Source organism: Phyllobates terribilis, unplaced genomic scaffold (genome assembly GCF_046119375.1).
Source record: "Phyllobates terribilis strain yellow unplaced genomic scaffold, ASM4611937v1 Scaffold_4__5_contigs__length_816908805, whole genome shotgun sequence".
Taxonomy (NCBI): domain Eukaryota; kingdom Metazoa; phylum Chordata; class Amphibia; order Anura; family Dendrobatidae; genus Phyllobates; species Phyllobates terribilis.
In genome coordinates, this window is record NW_027362764.1 from 515,277,932 (window position 1) to 515,298,138 (window position 20,207).

General features: G+C 45.2%; 1 protein-coding gene across 3 annotated transcripts in view; it reads right to left on the reverse strand.

Annotated features, from left to right (window-relative positions):
• DCDC2 (doublecortin domain containing 2) overlaps positions 1-19,682 on the reverse strand; it is a 172,441-nt gene extending 152,759 nt beyond the window's left edge. For 2 of the 3 annotated variants that reach the window (XM_073678850.1, XM_073678848.1), the window contains exons 1-2: positions 19,047-19,682; positions 4,691-4,742 (exon numbers count right to left, since the gene is read on the reverse strand). In XM_073678850.1, the coding sequence (XP_073534951.1) occupies positions 4,691-4,742; positions 19,047-19,414 (420 nt within the window). In that variant the 5' untranslated portion in view covers positions 19,415-19,682. The remainder of the gene's footprint in view (positions 1-4,690; positions 4,743-19,046) is intronic. The other variant, XM_073678849.1, reaches the window with a different exon arrangement.
• Positions 19,683-20,207: the final 525 nt, after the last annotated feature.

Sequence of the window (20,207 nt, forward strand, 5' to 3'; positions counted from 1 at the left end):
AGTCACCAGCCTCAGAAATTGCAGGTTAACAGCAGCTCGGATTAGAGACCAGGTCAATGCCACACAGAGTTCTAGCAGCAGACACATCTCTACAACAACTGTTAAGAGGAGACTTTGTGCAGCAGGCCTTCATGGTAAAATAGCTGCTAGGAAACCACTGCTAAGGACAGGCAACAAGCAGAAGAGAATTGTTTGGGCTAAAGAACACAAGGAATGGACATTAGACCAGTGGAAATCTGTGCTTTGGTCTGATGAGTCCAAATTTGACATCTTTGGTTCCAACCACCGTGTCTTTGTGCGACGCAGAAAAGGTGAACGGATGGACTCTACATGCCTGGTTCCCACCGTGAAGCATGGAGGAGGAGGTGTGATGGTGTGGGGGTGCTTTGCTGGTGACACTGTTGGGGATTTATTCAAAATTGAAGGCATACTGAACCAGCATGGCAACCACAGCATCTTGCAGCGGCATGCTGTTCCATCCGGTTTTTTTTAGTTGGACCATCATTTATTTTTCAACAGGACAATGACCCCAAACACACCTCCAGGCTGTGTAAGGGCTATTTGACCAAGAAGGAGAGTGATGGGATATTACGTCAGATGACCTGGCCTCCACAGTCACCAGACCTGAACCCAATCGAGATGGTTTGGGGTGAGCTGGACCGCAGATTGAAGGCAAAAGGGCCAGCAAGTGCTAAGCATCTCTGGGAACTCCTTCAAGATTGTTGGAAGATAATTTCCGGTGACTACCTCTTGAAGCTCATCAAGAGAATGCCAAGAGTGTGCAAAGCAGTCATCAAAGCAAAAAGGTGACTACTTTGAAGAACCTAGAATATAAGACATATTTTCAGTTGTTTCACACTTTTTTGTTCAGTATATAATTCCACATGTGTTAATTCATAGTTTTGATGCCTTCATTGTGAATGTACAATTTTCAAAGTCATGAAAATACAGAAAAATCTTTAAATGAGAAGGTGTGTCCAAACTTTTGGTCTGTACTGTATATCTAGTTATCTCTATAGTCTGGGCACCTACTGCGGTGTATCTGATTATTTTATTCAAAGAATTAGGCTTTATATATAGCTATTGTAGCTTGCGCCTTGCCCTTTTTAAGGCAGCATTGGTTTTATCTGGTCTATTAAAAGTTATGTTTTATACTTCACTTTTGTGCTGTATACCTATTTGAGTTGTGAGAGAATTGAGTGGGTTCTGTACCCCCACCCATTTGCTGTTCTACATAGTGAACGTGTAAACGTGGACTTAAACATCACAGCAAAAAGCTGTTCCCAAGCTTCCTAACAATCTCCCGCGTGTATATTCATGGCCTGAAGTGTTCACATCCTTGAAATGGTTCCAGAAAATGAAGCATTTCTCCCAGAAAATTATTGCAATTACACGTTTTGTTGTACACATGTTTATTTCCTTTGTGTGTATTGGAACAACACAAAAAAGCAGGCAAACTGAACATACAGTAATTTCACACAAAAAAAAAAAAACACCAAAAATGGCAGGACAAAATTGTTGGCACCTTTCCAAAATTTTGAATAAACAACTTTGTTCAATCTCACCTGTGGCAAGTAACAAGTGTGGGCATTGGGTGTCTGTGTGCCACACTAAGCGTGGAGAATAGAAAGAAGAGAACTGTCGGAGGACTTGAGAAGCAAAATTGTTGAAACATATCAACAATCTCAAGGTTACAAGTCCATCTCCAGAGATCTTGATGCTCCTTTGTCCATGGTGAGCAATGTAATCAAGAAGTTTACAACCCATGGCACTGTAGATAATCTCTCTGGATTTGGACGGCAGAGAAAAATTGATGAAAGGTTAAAACGCAGGATAGTCCAAATTGTGTATAAGCAGCCCCAATCAAGTTCCAAAGAAATTGAAGCTGTCCTGCAGGCTCATGGTGCATCAGTGTCAGCGCAAACTATTCGTCAACATTCAAATTAAATGAAACGCTATGGTAGGAGACCCAGGAGGACCACACAGCTGACACACAGACATAAAAAAGTTAGACAGCAGTTGGTCAAAATGTACGTGTGTAAGCCAAAATCCTTCTGGGAAAGCGTCTTGTGGACAGATGAGACCAAGAGAGCTTTTTGGTAAAGCACATCATTTTACTGTTTACCAAAAATGGAATGAGGCCTTCAAAGACAAGAACACAGTACCTACAGTTACATATGGTGAAGGTTCAAAGATGTTTTGGGGGTGTTTTGCTGCCTCTGACACTGGGTGCCTTGACTGTGTGCAAGGCTTCATGAAATCTGAAGATTACCAAAGGATTTTGGGTCGCAATGTAGTGCCCAGTGTCAGAAAGCGGACCCCAAACATACTTCAAGAAGCACCCAGAAATGGATGGAAAAAAAAGCGCTGTAGAGTTCTGAAGTGGTCAGTAATGAACCTGGACCTAATTCCCATTGAACACCTGTGAAGAGATGTTAAAATTGCTGTTGGGGGAAGGCGACCTTCAAATATGAGAGACCTGGAGCAGTTTGCAAAAGAAGAGTGATCCAAAATTCCAGTTGAGAGGTGTAAGAAGAAGCTTGTTGATGGTTATAGGAAGACATTGATTGCAGTTATTTATTCCAAAGGGTGTGCAACCAAATATTAAGTTGAGGGTGCCAACAATTTTGTCCGACCCATTTTTGGGGTTGTGTGTGAAATGATGTCCAACTTGTCTTTTTTTCTCTTTTTTTGTGTGTTGTTCCAATACAAACAAACAAAGGAAATAAGCATATGTATAACAGAACATGAGTAATTGCAATAATTTTCTGGGAGAAATACTTCACTTTCTGAAACAATTTCAAGGCTGCCAACATTTTCAGCCATGACTGTATATAATGTGTGTGTGCCTTCATCTCAGGTGATTGTAATACAAAGGGATTCCATTTGTCCAAACGGAGAAATCTACATTCACCCACAGTGTGAACACAAATAAATTAAAAAATTGGAACAGTAATAAACTGAATAAAATAGTGACATCAAGAAGATGCATGCTTCAGATATCCAAATTTAAATTGTCGTATTAGAGACTTTTAAAAAAGTGTCAAACCACCTGACGGGTGTAATTCAATTGGGATTCTCTGTATACGTGAATCTTATGTAGGAAAAACCAGTGTTCACCTGAGGGTGCCCCTAAAAACTACAGCAGGGGGGATATCTTACCCACAACTAGATAAAACAAAATGCCCACAAGGAAGGAGATTGTCCAAACTGGTCAACCCCTTTAAGAGAAGGATAATTTAGATGCAAGTCTTCCACAATTTCCCACCAACAATGGAGTGCTTTGCTTAATTAGTAATGAGTAACACCAATGCCTGAAAATTAACATACCCATTAAATGATTGCCAGATGAACCTGCTGATTTCAGCCAGACCAGAAGACCATTACGTTAAGTTCCCAGGATGAATTTTTGACGCTGCGTATTTTCACGGAGTCAGAAACGTAGCATCTTACAGTTTTAGCAAAGTGGATGGGATTTATAGAAATCTCATGCACACTGTGCTCTTTTTAAAGCTGTGTAAACTGACCTGCGGTGCTTTTTTTAATTCACAATATGTAAATTTTTCTTGCGGGTACAGTTTTATGTGCAGATTTTTCCCATAGAATCGCATGAGATGCAGAAAATAAGCAGATAAAAAATGCACACGTGTTTTTAGTGCGTTTCTACTAGGGAAATGTACTAAAAATGCATGTAATCCGCACATGACTGTATTAGTAATTAGCAAAGCCAAATAGTATAAAAAAAGCTTTATTTAAAACATGATCTACCACCAAGAGACAAAATCTGCAGAGTCAAAAATACAATAAAAACACATGAAAAAAAAAATGCATTCATAAAGGCAATGAAAATAACACAAGCAACCTAATTTACCTAATAGATTCATAAATGCTGCAAAAAAATCTGCAACATCATAAACTCACCAAATATTTATCAAAGGATCGTATCCTAAATGAGGGGGCTCCAACTCTCCCCAGCGGCAGATAGGATCAGACATGTTGTATTTCAACATGCCTGATCCTTTGTTGTGCCAGGAAAAATACCACACAACAGAGAAGTCTAGCGGCAGCTTATTCTCTTCTGCATATGGAGAACACATACAAAAGGTGTGCAGCAGTATCAGGGATCGGCAAACTCTACGCTCAAGGTGAAGCCACTGTCTTTTTAAAGGGTTGTTCCCTTAACAAATATTATCTTACTGTTATACATCACACACACTTTTACAAAAATGGTATTGCTGTTAGATAGTTGTTATGGCACCTCCTGTTATTCTTGTGGATCAATCTCAGAATGTCCACCTATGTGTCCAGTTCTGGTGGACGAACATGCTCAGTACGTCAGTCAGACGGTCCGGATTCTGTTGTGTATGGGCGGCAGAGTGATTCCTGCTATTATGCAAGGCGTCCAGTAGGAATCAGAGAACTAGAAGTGTCTTCTTCTCACCAGCACTGGACACAAGGTGAACGTTCTGAGAAAGAACCAAAAGAACAGCAGGGGGTGCCAAGATATGTATAAAAGAAGAAAATAATACCTCATTGTGGCAGAACCACGTAAAACATAGCTAGGATGTTTTGGGTATTATTGTCTGGCAACACAATAATTGTATAAACCTAAGTATAAAATCTCAAAGATCACTCAGTTGTTAACATGATGGTAGTAAGGCGCTCATGCACGGAACGAATATGACATTACCTGGCTCAGAGGATCTACTGGCTTTTTCTTGTTTTCTCCTATATGTAAATAACTGAAAAATAATAAGAAAGTATTAAAGCAATTTGACATATATACCAGTCTTATAATAGCACTAGATGGTGGCCCGATTCTAACGCATCGGGTATTCTAGAATATGTATGTAGTTTATTCTGTCATCCTCATTGGCGTATTTTCGCTTACAACCCATTGGAAGACAGGAAGCGTAAATCGTGATAGCGTACGGTAAAGAAGTATCTGTTCAGCGCACTGTGACTGACAGAACGTGTTCAGTAAACGTGAGTGAGCGGGGCGCGACCAATCAGCGAAGCGGGGTTTAGAGGGGTTGTCCACTACTTTAAATTAACCCCCCAATGTATCCCCCCGGGGCCCCTAATGAATTTCGTAAATACCTCATGTTGCCAATACAGCCTGTGCGCGGCGCTATCGCTGACCGCGCACAGGCAGCACATGACCCCGGCTGCAGCCGGCTCTAGCTTCCGCTTACGTCACGACTATTTGCGGCTGCAGTTAATAGCAGGCACGCTAGTTTCAACATGTTTGCATCTGGACATTTAAATGGAACCTTTAAACCTCCAAAAGCGCAATTTACCTGCAGATATAATGGTAATAGCAATTAAATGATGTCTGGCAGGCTTATTGAAGAGCAGCTACAGGGAGAAAATGAAACGATATTCTCCCTGCAGAAGTTCGCTTCCAGTCATTGAGCTGATGTAGGGGGTTAGTCACCGCACACTACTCAGCTGGTGTAGGGGGTTACAGTCACTGCACACTACTCAGTGACTGCGCTGTAATCACTCCCTGGCACCGTGGACAGTCTGCACTGCAGTGCATGTATAGTGCAGGGAGAGGGATGGCATTTTTTAATAAGACGCCAGGTTCCCTATAACCTTTCTAAAGCAACAGGACAGGAATCATATTAGCTGTCTCTTTACACGTTTATGACTCAAAAAAAATGTATCTGTTTAGCAATGCAACACATTCGCTATTTTTTTGCTCTTCCCTAAGACACTTGAACCGGCAATCTTTTCACTGCTTGTATATAATATATTTCATGGCACTATGGCCTCCGTTACACTGACAGATAGTGTATTGGCCCATGCCACTGACGTATCTTCATAGGCAATCCTGGGGACTACCACAGTAAAGCATTGTACCCATCATAAACAGGATACAGGGGGCTATTGGGCTGAGAAAGTGGGCCGCATCCCTCTATCAAACACTTTAGATGAAGGTGTCAAGCACCAACTTTACAAAGAACTGCGCAGCTTTCTTCTGAAAAAGGTGCCATTTCAGAAGAAGCCCCCTGAATGGCCACCATGGAAATGCTATATGTTGGTCATTAAAGGACTTGTCCAGGACTTATATGACGACCTAGGATACGCAGTCAGTGCTCGCTCACTGATCATCTCTTGGCAGCATCAGCTGTGGCCCGATGTACAAAGTGTACAGAGACAAAACAGTATCATTTTTGAGTATTTCAGCTTAGCTCCCACTTACTTCAGTAGGAGCTGAACTGCAGCGCCTGAGAACGGCCACTACACAGTGTTCAGAGCTGCGCTCTTCTGGTTCTGTATTCTGTGTACACAGCTGCAGATGGCGTTGCAAACAGCTGATCAGTGGGTGAGCCGGGTGTCGGACCCCCATAGCTCTGACATTGATGGCCTATACAAAGAATAGGTCTTCGATACACAAGTCCTGGACAACCCCTCTAAGGGGTTTTCTACTATTAGATTGCATGTAGGGAACTGAGCATAAGAATTGCATAGGTTACAATTACTGGAGCATCATTAAACAGAAGGGTTTTGCTCTATAATGAACTGCTTGCTGGACACAAAGGGGCTCATATTCTGTTCTTGTACAGGGACCCTCTGCTATCGGTGTCCGCCCCTGGTTCCATACATGTGAAAGATGCTGTTATTACACAAACTTTACAAAAAAAAAAGTTAGAAATGATTGTAAACATCTCTATGCAAATAAACAGCTCACTACCAGTAAGTTATGTGCTCAGTTACTTGCACAATGCCAGTGGACGGCTCAGATCTTTATAGCACTTCATTAGCACGGACTATAAGAAAGGTGACAAGTGAACCTTTGTTACAAGGGGAAATTCTAGTTACACCACATTACTGTGAGCACAGATTTGTTGTAGGCTTTGTGCTGATAAGTGTCTGTAATAGAGATGGTTTACAGATGGAAATGAAACAATTTCTGTTTTGATCCTTGTTTGAACCCATCACATAATATGGACACCTCTGCTTACAATTATTTTAAGTGTCCTAATGCATCCAAGATGAAAAATGAAATACCTTTACTAATGGACTGTGTTTTAAGAGTTTCTTTGCGTCTCCACGGTAACAGACTACAAACAAACCCTGCGCAGTCTGATCCTGTAGTCACATTCCATAGATCTATCTACTTACTACTTTTATCTGTTCTATAATATAACTTCCGTTGGCTAACAAAGTATTGATACAGGGGACAGATGTAGAGGGCCCCATACACAATAGACAGCTGATCCCTTGGCCAGCAGCTATGTCTACCAATTTCTCCATGCACAGGAGCGCTTGTTGTGTTCTCTATGAGAGAGCCGCTGCCAGACACCCCTGGTAGCGACATATCTCAGAGAATAAAACAATTGGCAGTTCAAAATCAAACATACTGTATCCTTATCTCCCGTGACATCACCTGTCAGGGGACAGTGGGAGGCCCCTCTACTAATTACACTGTAGACTAAAGGCCCCGTCACACTTAGCGACGCTGCAACGATCCCGACAACGATACGACCTGTCAGGGATCGTTGCTGCGTCGCTATGTGGTCGCTGGTGAGCCGTCAAACAGGCAGGCTCACCAACGATCAGGGGAGCAGCCACATCGTGGAAAGGATCTTTCCACGACGTCCTGCTCCTGGCTACCAGCCTGCTGAAGCAGGAGCAGGCTGGTAACCATGATAAACATCGAGTTACTAGGGGCACATGGTTACCACTCTGCTACGGTGAGCGGGAGGTTACCGCTTACTTTAGCAGGCTCGTAACCATGATAAACAACGGGTTACTAGGTGCGCGTGTGCCCCTAGTAACCCGATGTTTATCATGGTTACCAGCCTGATCGCTGCTCCCGCTGGTCACACACAGCGATGTGTGCTGACCAGACCAGCGGGAGGGCAACGACCAAAAAATGGTCCAGGACACTTTGCAGCGATCAGCGACCTCACAGCAGGGGCCTGATCGCTGCAAAGTGTCACACACAGCGACATCGCTGGTGAGGTCGCTGTTGCGTCACCAAAACCGTGACACAGCAGCGATCTCGCTAGCGATCTTGCTATGTGAGACGGGGGCTTAAGCCAGCCAATCTCAGCAGGTTCAGCCGACGTTGTTAGTCTAATGTGTATTGAGCTGCTTGGTTAGACTATACAGGGGTCGGTTTGTTGTCGGTTGCCATGGAGATGCATAGATCTGCATATCGGCTACAGACACAAGTCAACGGGAAAGTTTAAGAAAGACTTTTTGCAGAATTGCTTGACTTTAAAGTTTAGATGCACTAAGAAAAAATGGTTTGCAAAGGTGGACAGTTCAATTAAAGTCCATCATGATCTATTTGTTGTGGTTTATTAAACTGAACAGGTGCCAGACTGTAAAAATGAATGAATGCAAATTATACTCAGTTTCTCATTAATTTCCAAATTAGTTTAGATTAGTGGTAGAATAAAAAAAAACAAAAAAAAACAAAAAAAAAAACAACACAAATCTGCTGCTAGCTTTAACCCCTACATGCGTTATAAAGTGCGTGCACGTCATCAGTAAAATGGGAGACATGCGTCAAGTCTCCTTCTCTGATTCCAATATATATCAGGGCTATCACCAAGGCCCAGCAGGTGTGCCCACCCTATTACCTGCAGGAGGATGGTTGTCACTGATAGTCAAGCTCCCTGGTAGTTCTAGTCTAATACCATAAGGTCATAGCTAAAGAAATAAAAATTGGAATCTACTTACTAAAAATCTTCAATATTAGTAACCAAGTGACAATTTACCCAGAAAGTAAGTCAGTGTTTCAGCAAAATAAACTCAGACAAGACTGAGACCACTGGAAAAATTATAATGGGGTCTCGGAAGATTTAAAATGTAACGATTGTAAAAAAAAAATTTACAGCCTATCCGATATTCCACTACTTGTCTGAGCAGTGGATACTGCAGACACCTTTCCAGTGCTGCCTGCTGCAGTGTAACCAACTACAAGATAACTGATGAAGGTCTTACTGACCGAAACGTCTTGAATTTGGAATTTCTATGAACAATAAAATATTTCAATCTATGTGAAGAAGCGAGTGCCAAGTCTTTCTTGTACTATCCCATATTTCAGAGCGGTTTTTACCCATGCAGTGCGATTCACTGAAGAAAAATAGAAATCCTACGCTGAGATGAACAAAATGTTACAGATTTTAGGGGACAATTAAAGCATAGAATTTTAATTGTCAGTTAATAAGAAGAGACTTCAAGTGACACAACCCACAAAGTTAAAGAGGTCTTCTGGTCCTTTGGAGTGGAAATATTGGATTGATGGGGTTCCATTCTCGGCAATCCCACTGATCATCTGTTTAAAGAGGCCCCACTATTTTTCACACTGTTTTAGTAGTGGCTATGCTTGGTATTGAGTCACATGACTCAATGACGTCATGGTAGGTCCTTTTACACCACCGCGGCCCATACAACAGACCGGATGCAGCGGAGAAAACACCGGGGGCCATCAGAAGGTAAGTATAATCTTTATTTTTTATTTACATTTTTTTTTTTTTTTTTTTTAACAGGCTCTATGGTACCCGAGTCTGGAGGAGAGTCTCCTCTTCTCCAGACCCGGGTACCATCCGCACATTGAATCGCATAATATCCACATGTGCTCATACAGATATTATGCGAATCAATGCAAGTCAATGGCGGCAATTAAGCTGCGTGTCCACAAAATTAATGGACATGCTGCGTATTTTTCCGCAATGATAATCATTGGGGACCATGGGGCACGTATTACCAAGCGTTTTCGCTATTGAAATTCCGTGGGAAAAACGCTTGAAAAACGCATAGTGGGCACGCATTTTTCTGTATTTTCATGACTATGAAAATTGTATATTCACACTGAAGGCATCAAAACTATGAATTAACACATATGGAATTATATACTTAACAAAAAAGTGTGAAACAACTGAAAATATGTCTTATATTCTAGGTTCTTCAAAGTAGCCACCTTTTGCTTTGATGACTGCTTTGCACACTCTTGGCATTCTCTTGATGAGCTTCAAGAGGTAGTCACCGGAAATGGTTTTCACTTCACAGGTGTACCCTGTCAGGTTTAATAAGTGGGATTTCTTGCCTTATAAATGGGGTTGGGACCATCAGTTGTGTTGTGCAGAAGTCAGGTCGATACACAGTTGATAGTCCTACTGAATAGACTGTTAGAATTTGTATTATGGCAAGAAAAAAGCAGCTAAGTAAAGAAAAACGAGTAGCCATCATTACTTTAAGAAATGAAGGTCAGTCAGTCCGAAAAATTGGGAAAACTTTGAAAGTGTCCCCAAGTGCAGTTGCAAAAACCATCAAGCGCTACAAAGAAACTGGCTCACATGAGGACCGCCCCAGGAAAGGAAGACCAAGAGTCACCTCTGCTTCTGAGGATAAGTTTATCCGAGTCACCAGCCTCAGAAATCGCAGGTTAACAGCAGCTCAGATTAGAGACCAGGTCAATGCCACACAGAGTTCTAGCAGCAGACACATCTCTACAACAACTGTTAAGAGGAGACTTTGTGCAGCAGGCCTTCATGGTAAAATAGCAGCTAGGAAACCACTGCTAAGGACAGGCAACAAGCAGAAGAAACTTGTTTGAGCTAAAGAACACAAGGAATGGACATTAGACCAGTGGAAATCTGTGCTTTGGTCTGATGAGTCCAAATTTGAGATCTTTGGTTCCAACCACCGTGTCTTTGTGCGACGCAGAAAAGGTGAACGGATGGACACTACATGCCTGGTTCCCACCGTGAAGTATGGAGAAGGAGGTGTGATGGTGTGGGGGTGCTTTGCTGGTGACACTGTTGGGGATTTATTCAAAATTGAAGGCATACTGAACCAGCATGGCTACCACAGCATCTTGCAGCGGCATGCTATTCCATCATGTTTGCGTTTAGTTGGATCATCATTTATTTTTCAACAGGACAATGACCCCAAACACACCTCCAGGCTGTGTAAGGGTTATTTGACCAAGAAGGAGAGTGATGGGGTGCTGCGCCAGATGACCTTGCCTCCACAGTCACCAGACCTGAACCCAATCGAGATGGTTTGGGATGAGCTGGACCGCAGAGTGAAGGCAAAAGGGCCAACAAGTGCTAAGCATCTCTGGGAACTCCTTCAAGATTGCTGGAAGACCATTTCCGGTGACTACCTCTTGAAGCTCATCAAGAGAATGCCAAGAGTGTGCAAAGCAGTCATCAAAGCAAAAGGTGGCTACTTTGAAGAACCTAGAATATAAGACATATTTTCAGTTGTTTCACACTTTTTTGTTAAGTATATAATTCCACATGTGTTAATTCATAGTTTTGATGCCTTCAGTGTGAATGTACAATTTTCAGTCATGAAAATACAGAAAAAAATTTAAATGAGAAGGTGTGTCCAAACTTTTGGTCTCTACTGTATATATATTATATATACTGTATAATATAATATATAATATAAACACACACAACTCTTATTATAGGCACTTATGGGTGAACACTACTACTGCACTGCATTCATCATTAAAGGGGTTTTCCCACAAACAGAAGTGGATTTTAATCAATAGATCTTGGAACAATAATAACTTACACAATTAGATGTGTTTAAATAAAATGTTCCTGCGCTGAGATAATCTTATAAATGTTCCCCTGCTGTGTGCTGTGTAATTGCCGTGTCTGACCTTGCAGGGACATGGTCAATTATACTACACTGCTCAAAAAAATAAAGGGAACACTCAAATATTTAACACATCCTAGATGTGAATGAATGAAATATTCTCATTGAATACTTTGTTCTGTACAAAGTTGAATGTGCTGACAACAAAATCACACAAAAATCATCAATGGAAATCAAATGTATTAACCAATGGAGGCCTGGATTTGGAGTCACTCCCAAAATTAAAGTGGAAAAACACACTACAGGCTGATCCAACTTTGATGTAATGTCCTTAACCCCTTTACAGCCTGTGCCGTATTAGTACGCACATGCTGTAATCCCCCGGTTCAGTGAGGGCTCCGGCGCTGAGCCCACACTGAATCGGGCACATGTCAGTTGATTATTACAGCTGACATGAGCCCGCAACAGCCGCGGGTGGAATCGCGATCCACCCGTGGCTGTTAACATGTTAAATGCCGCTGTCAATCTCTGACAGCGGCATTTAACAGCGCCACGCCGGAAGCGCGTCACTTACCCCGCCCATCGGTGACCCGTCACGTGATCGCGGGTCACCGATGGGTGGGCATGACAACCCTGGGTCTGCAGCAGTCTCCAGTGGTTGTCATGAGCTGGTCGCTATGACCGCCACCTAGTGGTCGGCGCTCATAGCACAGGACCATTTCTGCTACATACAGGTGATCTGCTGATCATCTGTATGTAGCAGAGGCGATCAGACAAGTGCTGCTTCTAGTCTCCTATGGAGACTATAGAAGCAAGCAAAAAGTGAAAAAAAAGGTTTTTAAAAATATTAAAAAAATATAAAAGTTTAAATCACCCCCCTTTCGCCCCATTCAAAATAAAAATAAAATAATTAAAAAAAAAAAAAACACATACACATATTTGGTATCGCCGCGTTCAGAATCGCCCGATCTATCAATATAAAAAAAGAATTAATCCGATCGGTAAACAGCGTAACGAGAAAAAAAATTCTAAACGTCAGAATTATGTTTTTTGGTCGCCGCAACATTGCAATAACGGGCGATCAAAACATCGGATCTACCCCAAAACGGTATCAATAAAAACTTCAGCTCGGTGCGCAAAAAATAAGCCCTCACCCGGGCCCAGATCCCGTAAAATGGAGACGCTACGGGTCTTGGAAAATGGCGCTTTTTTTTTTTTTTTTAACCAAACTTTGGAATTTTTTTTCACCACTTAAATAAAAAAGAACCTATACATGTTTGGTATTTACGAACTCGTAATGACCTGGAGAATAATAATGGCAGGTCAGTTTTAGCATTCAGTGAACGTGGTTAAAAAAAAAAAAAAAAAAAAAAAAAAAAAAAAAAAAACACAACATCTGTGGTATTGAACTTTTTTTGCAATTTCACCGCACTTGGAATTTTTTTCCAGTCTTCCTGTACACTATATGGTAAAACTAGTAATGGCGTTGAAAAGTACAACTCATCCCGCAAAAAATAAGCCCTTACACGGCCATATTGACCAAAAAATAAAAACACTATGACTCTGGGAACAAGGGGAGCAAAAAACGAAAATACAAAAAACGGAAAATCCCAGGGTTGCGAAGGGGTTAAAACAAGTCAAAATGAGGCTCAGTATTGTGTGTGGCCTCCACGTGCCTGTATGACCTCCCTTCAACGCCTGGGCATGCTCCTGATGAGGTTGCAGATGGTCTCCTGTGGGATCTCCTCCCATACCTGGACTAAAGCATCCGCCAACTCCTGGACAGTCTGTAGTGCAACGTGACGTTGGTGGATGGAGCGAGACATGATGTCCCAGATGTGCTCAATCGGATTCAGGTCTGGGGAACAGGCGGGCCAGTCCATAGCTTCAATGCCTTCATCTTGTAGGAACTGCTGACACACCCCAGCCACATGAGGTCTGGCATTGTCCTGCATTAGGAGGAACCCAGGGACAACCGCACCAGCATATGGTCTCACAAGGGGTCTGAGGATCTCATCTCGGTACCTAATGGCAGTCAGGCTACCTCTGGCGAGCACATGGAGGGCTGTGAGGCCTTCCAAAGAAATGCCACCCCACAGCATTACTGACCCACTGCCAAACCGGTCATACTGAAGGATGTTGCAGGCGGCAGATCGCTCTCCATGGCGTCTCCAGACTCTGTCACATGAGCTCAGTGTGAACCTGCTTTCATCTGTGAAGAGCATAGGGCGCCAGTGGCGACTTGGCCAATCCTGGTGTTCTGTGGCAAATTCTAAGCGTCCTGCATGGTGTTGGGCTGTGAGCACAACCACCCTTCTGTGGATGTCAAGCCCTCATACCACCCTCATGGAGTCTGTTTCTAACAGTTTGTGCAGACACATGCACATTTGTGGTCTGGAGGTCATTTTGCAGGGCTCTGGCAGTGCTCCTCCTGTTCCTCCTTGCACAAAGGCGGAGGTAGCGGTCCTGCTGCTCGGTTGTTGCCCGCCTACATCACCCTCCACGTCTCCTGGTGTACTGGCCTGTCTCCTGGTAGCGCCTCCAGCATCTGGACACTGTACTGACAGACACAGCAAACCTTCTTGCCACAGCTCACATTGATGGGCCATCCAGGATGAGCTGCACTACCTGAGCAACTTCTGTGGGTTGTAGAGTCCGTCTCATGCTACCACGAGTGTGAAAGCACAACCAACATTCAAAAGTGACCAAAACATCAGCCAAAAAGCATGGGTAGTGAGATGTGGTCTGTGGTCCCCACCTGCAGAACCACTCCATTATTGAGGATGTCTTGATAATTGCCAATAATTGCCATCTATTGTCTATTTCATTTGCACAACAGCATGTGAAATTGATTGTCAATCAGTGTTGCTTCCTAAGTGGACAGTTTGATTTCACAGAAGTTTGATTTACTTGGAGTTATATTCTGTTGTTTAAGTGTTCCCTTTATTTTTTTGAGCAGTGTAGTATAATTGACCATGTCCCTGCAAGGTCAGACACAGCGATTACACAGTACACAGCAGGGGCACATTTATAAGATTATCTCAGCACATGAACATTTTATTTAAACACATCCAATTGTGGAACTTTATTATTATTCCAAGATCTATTGATTAAAATCAACTTCTGTTTGTGGGAAAAGTCCTTTATATGTTAAATGTATACAAGGGAAGTCATCAATCTGATGTGAACAGGGAATGATCCCGGCCCAGACTGGTAATCTGCACTACTGGGTAGTTTCCCAGTGGTCCAGTCAATTAGGAGACTGCCTGCACAGAGAAAGTAGAGACTGCGCTGACAATGCCAGCCCTGTATTATCAGTGCAGAATCTATGACTGAAGGGGCAGAAGAACCTAGAGTGACCTCAGGGTCACATGATCACAGTCCATTTGGCTTTCTCCCAGCCAGAGACAGCAGCCAACACATCATGAACTTCAGATGAGGGAAGAGAGAAGCCCAGCAAGCTCTCCATACAATCTCCATCCTATCTGCTGATTCACATGTGCCAATGTCTTGGAGCTTCTTCTAGGAGGTGGAAGGCTAATTAGTGTTGAGTCAGGGAGGAGTGAGAAGAGGACAATACAGCTGCAAGTGAGAGAGGACAAAGTTCTACCACAGGGGGCGTAGTAAGAAAGGGGACAATGATACTACCAGTAGGGTGGGGGTGAGAATGAGGGCAATGATAGGGATAAATTTAAAGGGGGAGAAATAATGGTAACGGTGGGATGGCCCGGGAGGTGGGGCAATAATACTACTAGTAGGGGAGGAGTGGAAAGAGAGAAAATAATACAATCAGTAGTTCAGAAGAGAAGGAAGGCTATAACCCTACCAGTAGTGCAGGGCAGGGTATTAGGGCAATAATGCTACCAGTAGTGGAGGGGTAGAAAGGGGAGAAATAACGCTATTAGTGTGGAAGGGAACAATGGTACACTGTGGTATTTGGTGCACTCTGGTATTTAGAGCTGCTGGGGAGGTGGTCAGTGCTGCACTCTGGTATTTAGAGCTGCTGGGGAGGTGGTCAGTGCTGCACTCTGGTATTTAGAGCTGCTGGGGAGGTGGTCAGTGCTGCACTCTGGTATTTAGAGCTGCTGGGGAGGTGGTCAGTGCTGCACTCTGGTATTTAGAGCAGCTGGGGAGGTGGTCAGTGCTGCACTCTGGTATTTAGTGCAGCTGGGGAGGTATTTATAGCTGCACTGTGGTATTATTATTATAGGGGTGGCATGACTAAAATATGCCCCTGACAGTATAATTGTTTCTCTATTCCACTTTTATTTTCCTTGTGTTGTATGTAGGCTCTGTTGCGGGGCTATAATGATATTGGTATGTGGCAGGGTGCATTGTGGGCTCTGTTGTGGGGCTATAATGATATTGGTATGTGGCAGGGTGCATTGTGGGCTCTGTTGCGGGGCTATAATGATATTGGTATGTGGCAGGGTGCATTGTGGGCTCTGTTGCGGGGCTATAATGATATTGGTATGTGGCAGGGTGCATTGTGGGCTCTGTTGCGGGGCTATAATGATATTGTGTGTGGCAGGGGGCATTGTGGGCTCTGTTGCGGGGCTATAATGATATTGGTATGTGGCAGGGTGCATTGTGGGCTCTGTTGCGGGGCTATAATGATATTGTGTGTGGCAGGGTGCATTGTGGGCTCCGTTGCGGGGCTATAATGATATTGGATGTGGCAGGGTGCATTGTGGGCTCTGTTGCGGGGCTATAATGATATTGGTATGTGGCAGGGTGCATTGTGGGCTCTGTTGCGGGGCTATAATGATATTGTATGTGGCAGGGGGCATTGTGGGCTCCGTTGCGGGCTATAATGATATTGGATGTGGCAGGGGGCATTGTGGGCTCCGTTGCGGGGCTATAATGATATTGTGTGTGGCAGGGTGCATTGTGGGCTCTGTTGCGGGGCTATAATGATATTGGTATGTGGCAGGGTGCATTGTGGGCTCTGTTGCGGGGCTATAATGATATTGTGTGTGGCAGGGTGCATTGTGGGCTCTGTTGCGGGGCTATAATGATATTGTGTGTGGCAGGGTGCATTGTGGGCTCCGTTGCGGGGCTATAATGATATTGTGTGTGGCAGGGTGCATTGTGGGCTCTGTTGCGGGGCTATAATGATATTGGTATGTGGCAGGGTGCATTGTGGGCTCTGTTGCGGGGCTATAATGATATTGTATGTGGCAGGGTGCATTGTGGGCTCTGTTGCGGGGCTATAATGATATTGTATGTGGCAGGGTGCATTGTGGGCTCTGTTGCGGGGCTATAATGATATTGTATGTGGCAGGGTGCATTGTGGGCTCTGTTGCGGGGCTATAATGATATTGGTATGTGGCAGGGTGCATTGTGGGCTCTGTTGTGGGGCTATAATGATATTGGTGTGTGGCAGGGTGCATTGTGGGCTCTGTTGCGGGCTATAATGATATTGTGTGTGGCAGGGTGCATTGTGGGCTCTGTTGCGGGCTACAATGATATTGTGTGTGGCAGGGTGCATTGTGGGCTCTGTTGCGGGCTATAATGATATTGTATGTGGCAGGGTGCATTGTGGGCTCTGTTGCGGGCTATAATGATACTGTATGTGGCAGGGTGCATTGTGGGCTCTGTTGCGGGCTATAATGATACTGTATGTGGCAGGGGGCATTGTGGGCTCTGTTGCGGGCTATAATGATATTGTATGTGGCAGGGTGCATTGTGGGCTCTGTTGCGGGGCTATAATGATATTGTGTATGGCAGGGTGCATTGTGGGCTCTGTTGCGGGGCTATAATGATACTGTATGTGGCAGGGTGCATTGTGGGCTCTGTTGCGGGGCTATAATGATATTGGTATGTGGCAGGGTGCATTGTGGGCTCTGTTGTGGGGCTATAATGATATTGTGTGTGGCAGGGTGAATTGTGGGCTCTGTTGTGGGGCTATAATGATATTGTGTGTGGCAGGGTGAATTGTGGGCTCTGTTGTGGGGCTATAATGATATTGTGTGTGGCAGGGTGCATTGTGGGCTCTGTTGCGGGCTATAATGATATTGTGTGTGGCAGGGTGCATTGTGGGCTCTGTTGCGGGCTATAATGATATTGTGTGTGGCAGGGTGCATTGTGGGCTCTGTTGCGGGCTATAATGATATTGTGTGTGGCAGGGTGCATTGTGGGCTCTGTTGCGGGGCTATAATGATATTGTGTGTGGCAGGGTGCATTGTGGGCTCTGTTGCGGGGCTATAATGATATTGTGTGTGGCAGGGTGCATTGTGGGCTCTGTTGCGGGGCTATAATGATATTGTGTGTGGCAGGGTGAATTGGGGGCTCTGTTGCGGGGCTACAATGATATTGTATGTGGCAGGGTGTATTGGGGGCTCTGTTGTGGGGCGATAATGTATTGTATGTGGGCAGGTGAGGTTTGTGTGCCAGGGCAGCCTCTTAATCCCAGTATGGCCCTGACCTAGTCCTATGAAGGGGTGGACAAGTGGCAGTGTGTAAATGCCTTTTATACTTTTACAATGAAATACCAACAAACAATATCCATAAAACAAACACAACCACCAATTATCTGGGACGTCACCTGTCCTGTGGTCACACCGGTCACAGGGACTGCTCCTATTGACTTCAAATGCATAAAAAAAGTTTACCCCCAAAATCAAGAGCCGTACACAGCACAATGTCCCAGCGCAGAAAGTAATGGGAGATAGTCATCACTGAAATACTCATTTTCTACCATTTTCCATAGAAACAGTAGGCAGTGATTCCCAGTAGATGTTCCTAAGTAGTTGGGAGAGAAGTAGTTCCAGGTGCAAACAAGCCCTGTACCATGGCCAGGTCACGTAGAGATAGATCTAGGGTAGTGGAATGAGCCTGCGGCCACAGCCTGCCCAGATCAGTATCTGTGCCATGCTCTACAATGGGCAGTGACTAGTTACAATGGAATTACATAGTGGAGAAATAGTACAAGCCAGCAGAATAGAAATGGTACATCTTCAAGTCACCAATCAGTGCCAGTCTGCCACCCACCACATATTACTGACCCTCCTGCCTGGGACATCACATAGACTGGCACTGGGTGGTGACTTGTACTATGTGATGTCCGGGGCAGGAGGGTCAGTAATATGTGGTGGGTGGCAGACTGGCACTGGGTGGTGACTTGTACTGTCACCCACCACATATTACTGACCCTCCTGCCCCGGACATCACATAGTACAAGTCACCACCCAGTGCCAGTCTGCCACCCACCACATATTACTGACCCTCCTGCCCCGGACATCACATAGTACAAGTCACCACCCAGTGCCAGTCTGCCACCCACCACATATTACTGACCCTCCTGCCCCGGACATCACATAGTACAAGTCACCACCCAGTGCCAGTCTGCCACCCACCACATATTACTGACCCTCCTGCCCCGGACATCACATAGTACAAGTCACCACCCAGTGCCAGTCTGCAGCCCCCATGCCCCTGCTGTGGAGTAATGGACCCCTCATACTTACTCCAGCCTCTTGAAGGTCTCCTTCCCTCCGGCCACGTAGCACTCCCCGGGATGCAGCTCCTCCAGAGAGGTGACCCTGTGGCCACTCTTCGGGGTGTAGATGTTCCGCACTGCCCCGAATGGCGCCTGGACCCTGCCGGTGACATCCTTCAGGAAGATATCAAATGTGCCCACCCTCTTCTCGTGGATCAGCATGCGGCGGCCGCTGTAAAAGGGGTCCCCATTCCGGTACACGTGCACCGCCTTCACTGCGGGCTGCTGGTCCAGGGGTGCCAGACTGCGCCCCCCATTAGCTGCCACAGGTGCCGGCTGCATCCTTCCAGGCGTTGAGTGGGACAGTGCTGGCGAGACCGGGGAGCCCTCCTGCATGTGCCCGCTGTACTGGGTGTGACCTCTGCCAAGTAAGTCCCTGCCTCACATCACTACTTGCCAGCACCTCCTGTGCCCATTGTACAGCCGGTGCCAAACGTCCTACACACACTGCCTGCAGTGCCACCTGCTGCGCCTCCTCCCGACCACACCTGTTGTACTGGGCTCCGGCCCCTGACAGCGCGTTATACGGAGGAGCCCGCACCGCCACCTCCCTCCCACAGCGCTACAATTCGCGGCTTCGTGATGCTTCACGTGGTCGCCAGGGCAACCGCACAAGTCTGCCCACGTGATGTGCTGCTCGTCACGCCCCCGTGCCGTGTACCCGCAAATATTGCGCTGCGGACGGGACTGGGGTCGTTATACAGAGGGGCCATCAGTCCGGGGCTATTACCGGCAGTGGGGTCAGTGCTAGTGATATCCGCGGTGCTAATTGTTAGGACCTGTATTATTCCTAGTATTACTACTACTAGGACCGGTAGCAACATGGCGGACTTCTAACAGTGTAATACTTTCATTTCCTAATACAAGTAGCATTATTATTAATGAACTCACAACGCCCCGCAGACAGCTCTCTCCCCACTCACAACGCCCCACAGACAGCTCTCTCCCCACTCACAACGCCCCGCAGACAGCTCTCTCCCCACTCACAACGCCCCCAGACTGCTCTCACCCCACTCACAACGCCCCGCAGACAGCTCTCACCCCACTCAACGCCCCACAGACTGCTCTCACCCCACTCACAACGCCCCGCAGACAGCTCTCACCCCACTCACAACGCCCCGCAGACTGC